At 40.5% G+C, this 17,492-nt stretch overlaps 1 protein-coding gene across 1 annotated transcript; it reads right to left on the bottom strand.

Annotated features, from left to right (window-relative positions):
• Positions 1 to 3,583: 3,583 nt before the first annotated feature.
• Positions 3,584 to 17,467, bottom strand: ABCG8 (ATP binding cassette subfamily G member 8). The gene is made up of 13 exons (XM_026072246.1): positions 17,414 to 17,467; positions 16,263 to 16,367; positions 15,213 to 15,369; positions 12,969 to 13,207; positions 12,418 to 12,550; positions 10,430 to 10,699; positions 8,639 to 8,804; positions 8,446 to 8,538; positions 7,374 to 7,573; positions 7,167 to 7,243; positions 5,529 to 5,796; positions 4,880 to 5,007; positions 3,584 to 3,721 (listed from the first exon to the last, which is right to left on the bottom strand). Exons 1-13 carry the CDS (start codon positions 17,465 to 17,467, stop codon positions 3,584 to 3,586), a joined length of 2,028 nt encoding a protein of 675 aa, XP_025928031.1.
• Between the last annotated feature and the right edge of the window lie 25 nt (positions 17,468 to 17,492).

The raw sequence follows: 17,492 nt of genomic DNA, 5'->3' as shown, positions 1-17,492 counted from the left end.
GTTTGTCCCTTTTGCTAGTGGAGAGACTGCATAAACTTGGAGTGGAGGTTGGGAAGTACTTCCCACGTCTCTCCAAGTTCAATATTTTAAGCAATTAAACCCCAAATTTTTCTTATCTGTTTCTTTACAGTTGTCCTCTAATAGATAGGGGTGTTGCACCAATGTAAGTTTCCATTTTGCACACACTGCTTTATTTTTTATAGTATCCATATAACCAACAAAGATTTTTTGACTTCTAAATTTGATAAATTTATTTTTCTTCACAAATATTGGTGTTGCTTGTGTTTGAGGTTCTCATTCCCAAATCTGAGGTGTGTGCAAAGTGAAACCTGATAGCACATTGCAATTAGCTTGTGCGTTGGCCAATTCAAAGAGCAGCCAGGCAAAATGCCTGACTTGGAACCCATAAGCAGCTAAACGTTATGTCATTTCAAAACCGGTGATATGGAACTGTTCAAATTTTGCATTGACTTGGCTGCCTGTAACAGCTGGGACCATGATTCATAACCAAGGAGATCTTTTTGGTATCGTCTTGGGGAGTGTGGAGGAGAGCAAGGATGATAGCGGGTGAACCTTTGGAAGGACAGTGTTGCCCACCCGGCTGGTAGTGATCTCCTCTGATGTAAAATCTGCCTTACCTCATTTCTTGAGTCATAACAAAATCAACATTGTCATGTATGGAAGAGAGGGTGATGAGCGGCATGTAGTGCCTGGCTTGTGATTTTCAGTCTCCGTGGTTTGAGATGGCTGCAAACTCCTCTAATTTACGTTGTGCTGGTTGAGGAAGCACAGGGAAGGCATGGACTTCTACGGACATAGGGGAGTCTAGGGCAGAGGAACGACTACCCTGAAATTGGAAAAGCGATGCTGAGGTGAAACTAGATGATGACGTTTAGCCCTTGCTAGAGCTCAGGGGAAGGTGTTCATTCTGTCGCCGGCCACTTCTTTGCAGCAGCAGCTCCGCTATGGCAACGTGAAACCTGCACAATGTTTCCTGCATGCAGCTAACGTGAAGCGGGACAGGAGCGGAGCCACCCAAGTCCATAGCGTAATCGTCGCTGCGTGAGAGCTGCATAATTCCACCGAGGCTTGTATTATTTCTCAGCTCCTCATCGTGCGAGTGGGGCAGGTTGCGTGTCACCCGCCCACTCTTCCCCGTACCCAGCCCCACAGCATGCTATTGTTAGGTGTGAACGCTAATTGCTGGTGTTTCAAGCCTCCTATCTTCTTATTGCTAAAGCCTGTAACAATAATCACAGCCTATATTCCCCATCCCTCAGCATCAAGGAAACAAGATATGATCATAGGCAACCTGCCAATGTAATTGTAGTATATCGAATGTGAGCCTTTTCTGTGTAAACACAGGCCTGGCCACATCCTATGATAGCTCTTCCTACACCCCATACGATGGCTGTTCCCAGGCTCGCAGCTCAAGTCCCCATTATGTATACATCTACCCTTGTCATAACACCACCTCTGAAACACTCACACCGCTTGGTCCTGCTGCATAATGTTAGGAGGGTGGAATTTTAAATTGAAAAAGGCTGTTTAAGTAATGTCAGCAGCCTGACTAATTTCACAAAAGGAAGGAAATTCAAAGTTAAGGCTATGGTATATTCTTATCTAGATGCCTGAAGATTTCTGTGCATGACAATATGCCCCTAAAATTCAGAGCTGTCCCTTATGTCTTTAATTTCTCCCATTGTCTCTCTCCTTTTTTTTATTAAACATCAAAGTGAATTCACAACAGAGAGTCAGCCTAGAATTTAATCCTCTAAATACCTTGAAAATAGAGGTTTAGACTAGAAGTACCAGTATACACCCTTAAAACTTCAGTGTAATATAAAAGAGATTCTAATCACAACAGATCATTACAAAGAAGAGTAAACCACTTTAAAAAATTGAGTGTCTTAAATATAATAAAAAGGAATAATTAAGAATCAAACAGGAAGCTGCTATTCTGACAATTTAATGATGCTGAATTGGACTGAAAGAATTGGTTTTGCCATTAGAAAGCAATGGAAATCTGATAATTTCAAAATGGCACTAGAATAAGATCAAGAGTTTTCAAAATCCTATGAAACAGAGAGAGAAAGGAATGGTAGAACTTGCCTCAGAAAAACCTTGGAGTGTTTTGGACTCCTACTGCTGCTTAAGGCTGGAGCTGTTGGTTTTTTTCAGACCTACTTAAAGTCTTTAGGGTCTTCCTCAGAATTTATTACTGTGTGGCCTCTGTGGAAAGCAATGTGGCAGCCCTATTTGCCTAATGGAAGTAATAAAACATTGGTGGTATTTTATTTTTATTTCTTCTTTTTTTAAAAAAATCGGATTTACATAACAATATCCAGGGCATTTTACAGCTGATTATACTAGGAGTTTTCGAGTGTGCACAGCACATCAGTAAATGAAAGTAGAAGATGCACTTTGGAGTTTTTTTAGATGTATACAAACACATAGCTATGCATCCAAATATTATAAAAACAAGCAAGCTAATCATATAAAACGTTTGCACAACTGTGCACCTAATTTGCATGTGTGCTTACCATGACTACACATGAATTACAGCCATTTATTTGCCCTTATCTAATTTTCTGAGCATTTGTCTTATGACTACATACAGGTAGGTGCACAATTACAAGCACTTCATAGATTGTGCCATTAGATTTTTAGTTATTGGGTGGACAGGTTTGATATTTTCTACCTGAGAATCTCAGGAACCAAAACTGGCAGATTGCTATGATCTGTATCAGCATGGAGAAAGATGTGATTAGTAACAGTCAATTTGTGTGTATTTATACTGTAAAAATGGATACAAGAAGGTAAGATAATTTTATCTGTAACAAGAAATCATTAATACAGTGAGAAAATACTTATTTTGGGCATCAACAGCATGTAAGTGGAAGAACACAGGCAAAATCTTAAAGCGCTTGAGCAATTATAAGCAACACAGAATAATTAGTATTTGTTTTCTGTCCTTGCCTATACCAGGTTTTCCTGAAGCTTTAGTGAAATTCTCTCTCTCTGTTTCTTTCCTCTACATTATTCTGTATGAGTGTTGAATGTTGTACTTGCTACAGAAAGTGAAGTGTTTTATATGTGCCAATACTGCTTCTCTCAAGTTCCTTAATTAAGTACCTGATCACTGTACATTCAAAAATTATTGACTCAAATCTCAGCTATCATAAACTGGGATAGGTCCTTCTGAATCCATGGCCTATAGCTCAAGCTATTGCAAGATGTAGGTAACTCAGATGCATCTTGCCACCTATAGAACCGTATGTCAAAAAAAAAAAAAAAAAAAAAGTGGGAGTCTCAATTTAGTTTCCTTTCTCTGTGACAGTATGGTCTGAATCCAGGAGCACAACCTGGCTTCCCACTGTTGGTATTCTGCTGCCATCCTGTGGTTCACAGGACTCACTTCCTTACCACACACTATGCAGACACCTGTTCTTGCTGTGAAGAATTAAAGGCATCTACAAAGGTCACAAAAAATAAGCTTGGGTGCTTTCCATGCTGAGCAAAGATGTGAGCGTTTTTGTGCAAGGGACCCTGTAACATGCTACCCTGTCTGCAGGTTTTGCTGTTACCAGTTTTGATGCGATTTCTGCTTGATGAACCTCAGAGATARGTAGTAGAAAATCAGGAAACTAATAACAATACCAGTGAGGATGAGATAGCTTGCAWAGAGAGGCTGCGAATCCAGGTCCAGAGACTGAGTTACCTGTAAACACAGACAACACAAAATTAGGAACTGGCAAAATTTTCACGCTGTGAAGCGATACCTCTCCTATGTGTGCACTTCCTAGATCCTGCCTTCTTTTGCAGGTGGGTATAGCTATTACCTTAGAGGTCACTTCACTGTGGTCTGGCAGTCAGTTACAGCTATGCTGCTTCCAGGGATGGCGGTATTTCAGAGGCGTGTAGTTCAGCTTCCAAACAATTTCAGCAAGCAAGTAGTTGGGGTTTATATGGGAAATAGTTGCTCTTTTAAAACATTTCTTTTTCCTTTTCTTTTTTTTCCCAGTTCACCAAAGGGAAAGGTATAAAAGGACTTACTGCTCTAGGGACACCTGAACACAAATCTGCTTGAAGCAGGGTTTGTTGGCAGCTATAGCTGCAACCCTCCAAGTGTAAAATGTCAGGAGATTGAGCTGCTATACCAGTGAATCTCAGAATCTTTGTATTGGTGGAGTTTGTGCCTCCAAGTCTTTTTCAACAGGCTTTGCAAGGCAGCTCTGGGGCAGCAGGTGCAGGCAAGGGGCAGCTGCCCACAGCTGCACTCCCTGCAATCATCCACCACAATTCAGCAAGCTGCGTAAAGCGACCTAGCATCGCCCTTTGCAACAGGACTCGCAGGCGGCAGCCCAGAGCCACAAAAATGCGGCAAAGTGGTTTCTGTGGGCAGCGTGTTCACACCCAGCCAGCTCCGAGCAGGTGCCGAGTGCATCTCTGTCCCTGCATGGCTGTGCCTGGAGTGCTGCAGGAGCCAGGGAGGCACTTCCCGGTCTCCTTCCTTCCTCTGCAAATGCTGGCATAGGAATAACCTCATAGAGTTTCATTCAAGTTTGGGCCTCTCGCTTCCCTTCTGCTTATTTGGGATCAAACAGGGGCTAGGAGAGGGAACAGCATGCATAACCCCTGTCAAAGCTCCATCGTACCAGGGCTGAGGCATCAGCGAAGACAACTGTCAAAAGTCAAATAGCACCAAGCTCCAGGCAGCAAAGAGCCAATTTAAAATACGCCAAGCGTAATGGGACTTTGCTTATTGATTGGGGCTGGTGAATTTGTGGCCTACAGCATCTACTTAAATATGAGAGGTATGTAAATAGCATTCTAATTAACTATCAACTATAACAATTTTTATTGGAGAGCAACTTACTAGTTTCCCTGGTATGTGAATGGTAATGTTTCCAATAGCCATTTCGTATGTGAGTTCGTTAAACTGAACTTGCATCAGGCCTTGAAAATTCCATCTGAGAAAAGATATTTTAGAAATCCAGAATGGAACTGGAAAAAAAAGGCAGAAAGAAAGAAATTGGTATAAATACACAAAAGTTACTTGGCACCTCAAAAATAGCTGTGTTGCTGCCAAATACAGTAGGTTTGTTTAATTTCTTGATATTCAGAAGCTGTAGACAAATAGTTTATTATTGAACAAAAGGGCAGATATATAATTATGTGGCAATGGAAAAGTAGGGGAGGTTAATATCTATATCTATCAGTCTCCTACTGCCAAATAAGCCTCATCAGAGTTGCACATTCATCTACTGAATATAGTTCTTGTTACTGGAAAAATGTAGGGACAAATCCAGCCTCATGCTTTTTTTAAACCAAACCCACCATTGTTACTTCATTTTCAGATGGAGAAACTGATGCCAAAGGAATAATGCAACTCCCCTATCACCATGCAAGAGGATAATTGTAGCGGTGGGAATAAAGCAGAGTTTTCCTGCATGGCGCTTGCTCGGCCTCCCAATTACTGACCGCTGATGGAAAGGACCAGGGTTTCAGTTCTGAGGCTGTCCTACCTGTCCAGAGGTTTTCCAAGCTTATCACAAAACCACCACTCAGGTAGAAGGACGTGAAAAGGACGTTGCCAAAGAAAGCAGACAGCTGCAAGGTGGGCAGCAGCGCCGCCACCCAGAGTGCCATGGTGCGGGCGCAGTAAACAGCCAGCCACACAGAGAGGAAGTTCAAAAGGAAATGTTCTGGTTCGGGGCTGAGGTTTGCCAGCCAGTAGATGGGAATCCCATAAATGATAACAAAAGCGCAGTGCTCTGGGAGCTCCCCCAAAATCTGTTTGGGAAGGAGAGGGGAAAAAAAAGACAGAAAAGTAAGTTGAATGGCAATCACAGAACCTTCTGAGATGCATCTTATTGTACTTATGGACTATTTTAAAAAAGTCTGCAGGAAATACTCCTTTAAAATGCGATCATCTCCTTTTTAGGTGTTATCAGTGACATGCAAAAAAAATAAATAAATCCCCAACAGAAATGAAAATCCTCACTAATTAGTTCTCTACTTGTGACAATTCCTATAACTAACTGCTAAGTTGAYCGGCTCCTTGTTAAGGAATAGATGTTTGTTACAGTTTTGTCAGTTTCTAAGCATTTAAGACACTTTCCCCTTTTCCCTTTGTAGGCTTGATAGTAGTAATACTGTTACTGACTCATTGCAACTGTATGTTTTATCCAGATTTTAGCTGAATCTAGCATGAATTCAGGTTTGAGATAAACTGTGGTTATGGTTGGTCCCCTCCTCACTTTGTCCCAAGGACAACAGCCCAGTTGGTTAACTACTTAATTCATTGTAAAACAGAAATATGCTTAGGATATTCTCAAATATCTAAAGGTGTATATATAGTATTATGATTTTTTTTTTCCTAAAAGGCTTACTATTGGAGGATAGTAGTAAGGTTGTTACAAATCACACTGATTTTTTTCTATGAATAACATACAGTCTTTGTGACAGAATGCAATGAATATTTTTTTCTGGCAGCCACTAATAAGCATTTAAAATCTTGTGCAGAAACGGAAACCTAAATTACAGATGCCATGGCAAGCAGAACTCATCTCACAGTGGCAAAATCACAATGAAAGGATTATTCTAAACCCTTATGAGAAGGAGAACATAATTAAAAAAAAATCCTCTGTAATTTCCAGAAATTCTGGCACTTTATGCACTAATACAATTGTTTTTTCTGACCAATACAGACTCAAACAACTATTGGAAATGTCACGGTTATCATCTTGCTATTTCTGTTTTATGATTGCTGTAGCATTTAATATGAATTTTCTGTGTTATGGATCAAGTCACGTTATCAAACTTTCAAAGATATTTCAGCTAATGAAATATGCAAGTATGTAAAACTGTCTAAACACTCAAATTTTTCCTGCAGAATCCCCAAATTTTGGCCAAATAACCCCGTGAAAGACTCCTCTACAGCTTTTTTGGCCTAGGATCTGAGCTGTGATTTATGGCAACAGGTCTGGAGTAGTTTGAGGTTTAATGAGTTAATGCCAGGGAAGCAAGAATGATAGCCTTAGCTGGCAGACGCAAAAGAACAAAGTGCGAAATGACTATGATTGTTTATATAACAAAACTTGGGTTTTTTTTTTTCATGTTCAAGACAGCTGTGTGTATTTCCTGGCAACAAAACCAATTACCTTAGCAAAGAAGTATGGACTCACAGAATACATTCCATCCTCCAAGTCATGATAAAGCATTGCTCTTTCCGAATGACCTGCAACACAGAAACAAACAGGTTGATTTCATCCTAGAGTTGCCTTCAATAGGTATAATTTTTTCATTGATTTAAAAATTACTTGCTAGTTTTGATTGCTTATAACATTTACAATAAAACTGACACTTACATTTGGCAATAACATCCAAAATCACTGTGAATGGGGTTAGTGCACCTATCATGTACAACAGTGCTGTTGTGTCACGAATAGAGAGTCTGCTTTTTTCATGGCCATAGTACAAAAATCCAATTAATAATGACATGAGAAGGGCCTCAAATCCATGGATTAATAACGTTGAAAGATCTCTGAAGTCATTGGAGACTTGGCGACTAGGAAAACAGCAACATTTACCATAAGGTATAGTACTTACTAATGCCAGATATATTCAGATATATTGCCTCAAATGCTCTTCTAACGTTCATTTGTGAAACTTGCTGTCTTTGAGGAGGACAGGAATTCGGATGTCAGGTCCTGTAAATGTTTTTACCTAATCAAAGCTATTGAGCACCTGTAGCCACCTAGTATTTTAGAGCTGAAATGCTGAAAGCTTGGTGGAAGGCAGTGGGGCCAGAAGGTCTGTTTTCTGTCTCAGAGGTGCAGAACCAATTACTTAACTTACAGAAGTCTCTCTGTTAAGGGCCTATAGCATATAGTAATACCATCTAATACTGACAGTGATATTCTACATGTATTGAGCTGGTTGGTTATAATATATACATATTTTTTTTGAAAACACATGCATCAAACCCAACTTCCATGCTGGCTCTAATCAGCAAAGCCTCCTGGCTTCAAATCTTAGACCCAGGGTGAGGGTGGCAGGGCCTGAGCCTCCCGCTTGGCTCTCTGGCTTTGTTGAGGGCCAGGTCGCCTTCCTTCAAGGCACAGAGATCAGAATGGCAGCACCCAAAACTGGGACAAATATTCCTGACCTCCTGCCACAGCTCGGCCCCACGGGCTCTTAGTGATGTGAGCAGGAGGAGGCCGGGGCTGGGGCAGAAATGGGCCGTATGTCTGGCGGGGGGCTGCTTGGGTGGCTGGGGAGACCTGGCACAGCAGCTCCTCCCTCCCGGGCTCACTCCATCCTATTGCTCCCTCTCCAAACTTTCAACATGTGCTCAACTTGTGCTTTGGGCTTCTTTCTTAATACTTTAAAATACAAATGAACATGAGGTATAATTGTTTATGCTGGAGATACGGTTACCTTAATAATACCGTGAACTGCTTTAGGACTCCTGGTAACTGATCACTTGAATGGGAAGGCATGTTAACAGACTCTTCTGAATTTACATAGGAACTGCCCGAAAGAAAAGATAAAGAAAATTGAAATGAGCTCAAGCTGTAGCAGTTATTCCACATCTGTCATATGACAGATATATGTTCTTTATTTTCTTTACCTTTTTTGGCTGGATGTGGTCACACCATCACCTCCTTCATTAACTTTCCATAAGAAATCATCAAAGTCTTTGACTTTCTCTAGGAACAAGCTGGCAAGAGTATTTGCTCTTTTTTGGCTTTCCATCTCCTTTTCTGTGTTCTGTTTATCAATACTGGTCAAATCGACTGCAAGACATTATTTGGCATGAGTCTATGCTACAGATGTGATAACTTAATCACACTGTGTCTAGAAGCAGAGATTGTATCATGAACAGACAGTACAACATGTGTGTATGCATTAAGCTACAATGGTTATTCTAAAAACTTTATCAAGTTTTACAATTACTTCAGGTAATTAGAGAAGAATAGCTTGTTAATGTGTATTTTTTTTCTTGGGAAATGTGTGTAAATAAGTGTTAGTTATTTGACAAACCACTGATGGATTTCATAATTGCTCATTATAAGATTAAAAAATACTATTTCAGATTTTTGTCTAATTTTAATAGTGGCTTGAAAGAGATGCTGGGAATGAACAATTCAAATTCCCTTCCTGGTACTGTAGGCATTTACAACCTGTTATGTGAATTTGGCTTAAATGGTATGATTTTTCTCTATTTGTAAAAAGATAGTTATCTCCTTTTGTATCATGCAGATGTACCATAAACTTTACCTGAAACTGAGAAAGCCTAAGAAAAACACTATCCAAGGACACCATAGTAGCAGCAGTAATAGTTCACTTAGCATTATGTTTTTTTTAAATTAATGAAACCAATTATTTTTTAACTTAATCCCATACTAGGGTCCCTATTTCCACTTTYCTGCCCCTCATATTTTCTCATATGGTGGGGCTCTGTGTGTGCCCCACCATAACTTCCCTCCCTCCCACAGTGGAAGAGAAATCAGAAGGGAAGCAAATACCCCAAATACCCCATCGCTGTATGGGGTTGCTGCAAGCCCACATCACAGCTGCACTTGGCTGAGTGGTGACAAAGGTGTCCTTGCAGGGGTTGACATTCAGGTTTATTTCTGTTTATCTCTGTACAACTGATAAGAGCTGCCCCTGGCTGCTATATAAGCACAGCCCAAAAGGTTACTCCAGAGCACTGCACTCAAGTGTCTCTGCAAGGTTTGCTAGCCAACTCGAGTGCAAAGACCCATGGGTTGGAGCTGAACCGACCTCTGTGGTAAGAGGCTGATGCCATCAGATTAAGAGGGCCAGATTCCCTTCAGATGCTGCAAAAGGCAGTTAGAGAAGGAATGGATTTGGAACCATGTAATTAAATTTCTTTGAGAAGAGGAATAAAACAATGGCTGTTCTGGGTTTATTTTTTTCTCCTTTCCAATATGCTTGGTTGGGCAGCAATTTTCTTTCCCAGGTACGTGCTATTCCTCACCTTGGGAGGCTACCTTCCCACATTTCTTGAATAAGTCAGAGAATGACTGTTCTCAAAAAGCAATTCATCAGCTCATCCATTCCTTTTTCAGTGAGGGTAAAAATTGCAACCAGCTAAAACATGGCATTAAGGGTACTAAGCATGTGGGAGAGTTATTATACCTGGCAGGAATTGAAGGAGAATTATTTAAAATTGATTTTGTCCACATCTCTTGGTTTTGTTACATTTTCTGTACTGACATATAAGCAAGGGTCTTATTAAAAAGTGAACTTGCTGTAGTATTGATTCAAGTCATTCAAGCCACAAGGCATTTTAAGACAGTTATGGTCGATAAAAATTTAACGTTTTAGTTGATACACTTATGAAAGCAAATGATTTCCAGTAACATTTTTTTTTATGGCAATGTTTGATACTAACCATAGAAATCTGCAGGATTGCTGTACTTTGGGCAGGGATAGCCTAGTTCTGTGAAATACTGGACCATGTTTCTAGCTGTTCCAGAATAGACAGTGGCTCCAGAAGTCAGCAGAAGAACTAAATCAAAAAGTTGAAAGATATCTGACCGGGGTTGATGAACTGAAAGAAGAACTAATCTGTTTCCTCTGGCCAACCTGGATAATGTTATCACAAGGTTATGCGCAGTAAAACTGTCCAGTCCAGATGTGGGTTCATCAAGTATCAGTATTCCTGCCAAAAACAATAAGTTTAACTGTGTAAAGTAGTATGTTTGATCTGGAAAATATGTTCCAAGTGAAATGGTGCTAGTGCATGAAATCTCCCTCACATATTCATTAAAATAAAGAAAAGTCAAAACCATATTTCATACCAGCTTCAGATAATATTTAACAATGGCTGTATTTCTTTCTTATCTTATTGAACATAATGAGAGATAATAATTATTTTAAATCTTGTCTTGCTCCTGCTGGAAACAAAATACCATTTCTGGTTTTCATTGGGAAGTAGATTCAGGTTCCTTATTAAATTTGTGTCCTTCTCTGTGGTTTTTCTATGAGCATGACTGAGCACTGGAATGGGTTGCCTAGAGAGGTTGTGGAGTCTCCATCCTTGAAGATATTCAAAAGCTGTCTGCACACCATTCTGGGCAACCTGCTTTAGGTGACCGTGCTTGAGCAGGAGGGTTGGACTAGATGATCTAAAGGTCCCTTCCAACCTCAACCATTCTGTGATTTTGCACTTTGCCTGTACAGATATCTGGTACATTAATATACAGTAGTATTAGTTTAGTATACTGCCTACTGAGATATTTTAAACTATATACTCTATATTTAGACCTCTTGCATTACTCGTGTAAATATCCACATGGCATTAATTTAGATAGCTCCTCCCAAACTGTGCTTTATTTCACACCTATTCACACATGCATACGAAGAGATATGTGTATGTGCTTGGATGTTTTTGTTTTGTAGTTGGGTGTTTAAAAACTTCAAAGTGATTTAAGACCTTGCAACGTGTGTACACAGACAAGGTTTCTGTGTTGAGAGATATGTTTGAAATGCAAAGAAAGCTGTACTTATTTTTCCTAGAACTAATGATTTTTTGACTTCAGTAGCAGCACATCTATCCCTGAGCATCACTTATTACAAAAAAAGACTTCTGCTTGCCCTTAATAACAAAAATATAACTTTGTATAAACAAAGACTTCTTAGATCCTTCTCCCAGTGGAGGGAGAACAGCTGGAAAATCTCCCTCAACAAGTGGCTCAGCTGAGATTATTAGAGCTGTTGATGTACGTAAGAACGAATAGGGCACTCAGTTCTGCAAAAGTAACTGCCAGGTTTAGCCTTGTGTTTTGCTTCTACTGAAGACGATGGAAGTTTTCAGCGTGCTCACGGCGTGAGCTGGTCATGTCAGTGATCTGCATAAGACAGCAACGAATGTAGCCAAGACTATGACCTTCCCTGTTAACATCTCACATGTAAACAGACAGTATGGGGAAGAAAGGAGAACAACCCAGAAATCTTACTAGGCCAAAAACCTTACAAAGTAAAATGTGGCACACGGTCAAGTAAAAACCAAACCTCATACTGAGATGCACAAACGGGAGCCGGTCTATGAGGGAGGCTCCAGACACGGTTCAGTGGTTTGTGCGGCTGCTATTTTGGGTGGGAGTGGGGAATAGCTCTCGGAGGTGGCCTGCCCAGCTCAGATGCTGCGGCTCCCACAGCAAAGTCAAGTGTACACTGGCTTCTGAACTGCTCGGTTCACAGTATTATTACCGTCACGGTTGCAGCATTACCTGTCATCAGCACCAATTTTGGTTTAAACCAATGGACCAGCACCCTGTCACTGTGCCTGACCTTGTCCTCTCACGGCCCCTTGTCCCTGATGCCTGCAGCCATGGAGGTGGCCGCGGGGTGCAAGGAGGGCGCTGAGGCTGGGCTTACCCGGGTTCCAGAGCAGCTGCACGCCAATGCTCACTCGCCGCCTCTCTCCTCCCGAAACGCCACGGAGGTACTCATTCCCAACCCGTGTGTTTGCGCACTGACGCAGCCGAAGTTCGGCTATAACATCTTCTACCTGGGGGAATCAAACGGTAAGAGTGATAAAGCAGGATTTGCTATTTGGATACTTGCGCATCRATAAAGCTGAAAATATGGTAAATATGTTTAAAATTCAACTGCATATGACGGTGCTATCTGATCAAGAGCCCCTTGAAAACAAAATCTTGATTTTAGAGATAATGTTGAAAACCCCCCAGCAATCAGCAATTTAGTAGTTCTTTCAGCCTCTCTAATGCTTTCTCTAGATTGTCATTTTTTATGAGCTTTGGAACAATTGCTGGTTTCTATCCTAAAAGAAGAAAAAGGTTTATAATTCATAATCTACATTAAAAAATGCCAGATTAACTGTTCTGACTCCAAACACATAGGATCTCTTGGATAATTCCTGTCAGACACATTTTTGACAACTTTATTTTTTCCAACAGCTTAATTACCCTTTTTTTCCTTTGTGAATCTGAAAAAAACTTTGGAAGGCGCAGTTTGGCAACGAACAATAGCGTTTCTTTGACAGTCAGGTGGGGGAGCAGTCGGTCATCCTGCCGCACGTGTGCGATGCATTTCTTAACAAGCTGGGGAGTGCTGGTTTTGTCGTTGATCAGGATTTGACCTGACTTGATTTTGCCTCCGTGATCCCGACAGGTTATCACATCAAGCAACGATGTCTTTCCACCAGCTAGAAAAATCAAAATTGAAAAATAAATTAATTTCTAGGGGACTAATTTAAGAAGTGATTTAGTTGCAGAAATAGATGATAGAAGTTTTGATTCTTTAACGTCTGTCTCCCAACCCTTTCTGAAGCTGTTCTGAAGCCCCAGAGATAGACTGACCCTAAGGCAAAATGCTGACACTCAGCTCTATGCTCATGTTTGGGAAATCTCTCTTTTCCAGAATGGAATACACGGCTTTAACCTTTCTCATTTCTCAGGACAATCAGTAGTTTGCCTTTGATGGTAGCTATATGATCTGAAAAAGTGCTCTCTCTCTCTCCTTCTCTCTTCTAGTTACCTTTCTTCTCTCACTTTTGAAACATAGGTAAAAGGTGGTGTCCCGCACTAGCGGCACTGACTGCAGGGCTGGTGCCTGAATGCTTGATGTGAGCTTGCCTTGTGGAGGGAATTGTGAATTCAGAAATGGCAGCTAGAACAGTTGAATGACTAAGGTGCCGAAGAGCTACGATTATACAAAAAGTAAGAATCTTAATAATCACAATTTAAATAAAAAATCATTATGATTTAAAAAAGATAAAAAGTCATTTAAATAATTAAGAAAAGCTGGCTTATACTTAGGGGAATGAAAGTAAAACAATGAAAACAAAGCCTGATTTGGAATTAAATAGCAAATGACTTTTTCCCTTATGCTGTACAATACTGTATGTAAACACCCAGAGTTCTCTTATTATGATTAGATGTCATTTATTTCTAGTCTGTCTGTTGAAAGATTAACTCCACACTTGTTTCTTAATATATACATTTAAAAAAAAGAAACCCATCCATCTGTAAACCATGTATTGCTCTGTTTAAGAATGACATATTGATTGCCATTGACAATGTGAAACCCATCAGCAGTTTAAACCATTTTACTAAGGCATTTGATGAAATAGATGATAAACAGCTTTTAAAAATAGTTTGACTAGTTTGCTGAAAGGGGTTTGTGCTCAGTGTATGTTACCTTACAAAAGTACTGTGTCTACAACTCAACATGTTATTCCGTCACAAGCTTTTCCTGTTACTTGTGGGAATCTCTAAAGTACATCTTCAATTTCATTGAAGACATGTGCTAAGAAAAATTCTCCATGCTAATAGGAATTTTTTTTCCACGGAAGTAAGAGTTAAAACTTCTGCAGTGATTGTGTCTCACCTTTCTCTGAGTGAGAGTACCTTCACTGGATTACAGCTAATCTGATGTAAGAGTGTAGGGGAGACAAAGCACGGGACAGTTTTACCTCCAAACCATGGACACTTTCCAGTTCAGCTTAACTGGTCACGTGCCTACTCCTTATCCCCCTAGATGAGCTTATTCTCAGCTAACTACACAGGGTAAAGGCCGTCTCTCCATTAGTCAGCCTCACCCCAGAGAAGATTAAACCAATCCCATCAGAAAATGAAAGAAAAAAGATGCAGAAAAGCAGAGGCCTCCTTAACGTCACTGTAAGCAAAACAAAAGAAGAATCATCTTTTTTTTTTTTTCCCCTTATGTTTCTGTTAAATTAATCTGAATGTGGTATTTTATCCTGTTAGGTATGTTTGCATCTGAAGGAAATATCTGCTTGTGGGTATGCAGGTTGCCACTAATCTTTCTCTTGGGGTCTGGCCAGGGTCTGGTAACAGGGTTAGGTCTGCAGTTAGCCTGCTCTAAAGCTTAGCCAAGAATTGCTTCAGGTCCACCCGAGCTGGGACTGCCAGCCACAGCTCTAATACTACCCAACTGCGCCTCAAGAAACAAACGGCTAGCAAATGTACAAGTCATAACAAAAATTGTTTTCCTAAGGAAAATCAGATTTCATTCCATTATGATTCCTTGTATCCTCACACTTTACATTTTAAAGACCATAAGTGATGCATTTCCTAGCAGTTGTTTCTCAGCTAGATTTTGCCATTCAGAAGACTGAGGTGTATTGTTACTAGCTGTGTATGTTTTACCTCAGAGTTGGTCGGATCAAGAAAATTAGTGGTTCTTACCAGTGCTTCCTATAATCGCTAGCATCTGACCGCTTTGAACTTTTAAATTCAGATTCTGGATTACTGACACGTGAGAATCTGGACCTGAGTTCCAGGTCCATGGCATTTTCATCTGTGCTAGGTTCTCGTACCAGGGAATCTGAGCTGCCACATTAACCTAAGATTAAAAACAAAGAAAGAAACAAGCCCCTTCAGTTAGGACAATGAACTATTTAGCAATAAATACTTTCAAAGTTAAGATGTTACAAAGGAGAGAGTACATGGAAATAATACTGTGAATTTTCAGAAATACATGGAAGAAGGTTTTTTACAGCCAAGTATGGTTTCCCTGCCTTGTTTCTTATTCCTGTTAATCACTGAAGCTATCTCTATCCTCTACATTACTTAGGTAACTTATTACTATTGCATGTTGTTGATCTGGGCATTTTTGAAATCACTTGGAACTGAAACTTGAAATACATTTATTTTTCTCTCTTAAAGGCAAATACTATCTGCTTCATTAGCCCAAATGTGTGCACAGTTGCATATCTTTCCAGATTGTATTTTTTGTTGGTAAAGCGATAGGCAGCATTTGTGAAATCTGCTTCAGATGCTTTGGTGGCACAAAAGAGAAGAAAAATGTCACTGGCTCCCTGAGATTCCTCTTTAGGTTTGTCACCCTCCCTCTGTCTCCTCCTGCGGGCTCACCTTGCCACCGAGGGCTCCTGCTATCCCTAGATGGCAGGAAAGTCCCTCTGCCCCAGCTCTCCCAGGGGCATAATTTAGCTCAATATTGAGAGAAAACAAAGCCTAGAAGCAGATCTCTTTTCCTGCCTTATGCCCTAGCTTTACCAGATATATTTAGCCTGCAGTCAATAGCTGCAGCCAAAAACATGAGTATGCTCTCTTTACACATCCAAAACTTCTGCATATTTGGCTGTGCAACAGTTGTGTAAACCTAATGTCGTGAACTTCAACTTTGTGCTGCGTTTAAAGTGGCTTACAAACAGAAGCAGGAAACTGCTGGGTATACTCCATGCTAAAGGGAAGAAAATACAGTAGAACTTTTACCTGATAGTTGAGTTCTCTGACCTCAAGGACGTTTGATTTTCCGCTGTACGTGAAATACAGACTGTTATCTTCTTCCAAGCAAAAAATACTGTCTTGGACCTTTGTCTGGAGAAATTATTATTGGGTTAATTAGAATAGCTAAGTTGCTGTTAGAATTTGAGTTTAGAGAGAAACAGAAAGGGAAATACATTTGATGAGGTATAACGGTACTGCTGACATAAGTTACTGTACTGCAAAACTGTGAAGGGTTGAAATGTGCTATTTCTTAAGTGGCATGAAATGTACTTTGATCTAGAGGCATGGGAGAAGGCCAGACATGCTGTGCTATGTTTTTCTATTTAATTTTGATTTAAGTGGGTTTATTTTCAAAATGGAGTTAAATTGCACTTCATTCTACCATAACAAAATGGGATTCTATTTCTATTTTGGAGAAAGATTATCTGCTTCTGGAATGTTAAGATCAAAATGATACATATTGAAATTCATAAGTTATGGCAGTCAAAAACTAAGGTTCACTGAGAGTATGTTCATTGTTGAATTAAAGCATACTGCACCGTAGTGACCCGAAGCAGCGAATTCACCACCGTGTGGGCAGAGAAGATAATTTGCTAATGTCTATCCTGTCAAACAGTAAACGGTAGCTGCAAATGGTGACCGCTCAGTAACAAAAAGTTAATCATATTCAAAATAAGGAATTAATTAAACTAACCAATATATCCAAACACCCACAGTCTTCACTAAAACCTCTGCTGAATAAATGTCTTGTAAAATAACAGGGAAAAGGTATATCAGCCCGAGTCAGACATCTGAGATCACCCTGATTGTGCGCCCTTTGCCGTGTCAGGGTGACGTAGCTCTCCCTGTGGTTCAAAGCCTGGGTTTCCGCTACCCCCAAGGAGGTCGCGTGCCCCTGCCCGTCCCTCCCTTCAGCTTGGCACCTCCACTCCGGCCTCGCGGCGGCTGAGTCGCCGGCACTTTAACCCAGAGGCCTGGCAAAGGAGCATGCACATGGTTACCAGCACAGGCTCCTCTTCTGCCATTTTGCTTTTTTTAATTCAAAGTTTGTATCTGTCAGCTGGAACTTGGTGTTCTGAGAGCTGAGTTAAAATAACAGAAAGTTGACAGGGCTTGATTAACTCTTTGCATCTAGCCTTCTTGAAGTCGCCCTTGCTTTGCTCGGGCACCTTTCCGACTTTGGCCTCCATTCTGCGTGCACGCCTGCAGATTTTC

This window comes from Apteryx rowi, unplaced genomic scaffold (assembly GCF_003343035.1).
Source record: "Apteryx rowi isolate R43461 unplaced genomic scaffold, aptRow1 scaffold_34, whole genome shotgun sequence".
Lineage (NCBI taxonomy): Eukaryota > Metazoa > Chordata > Aves > Apterygiformes > Apterygidae > Apteryx > Apteryx rowi.
This window is presented reverse-complemented; position numbering and strand designations above follow the sequence as displayed.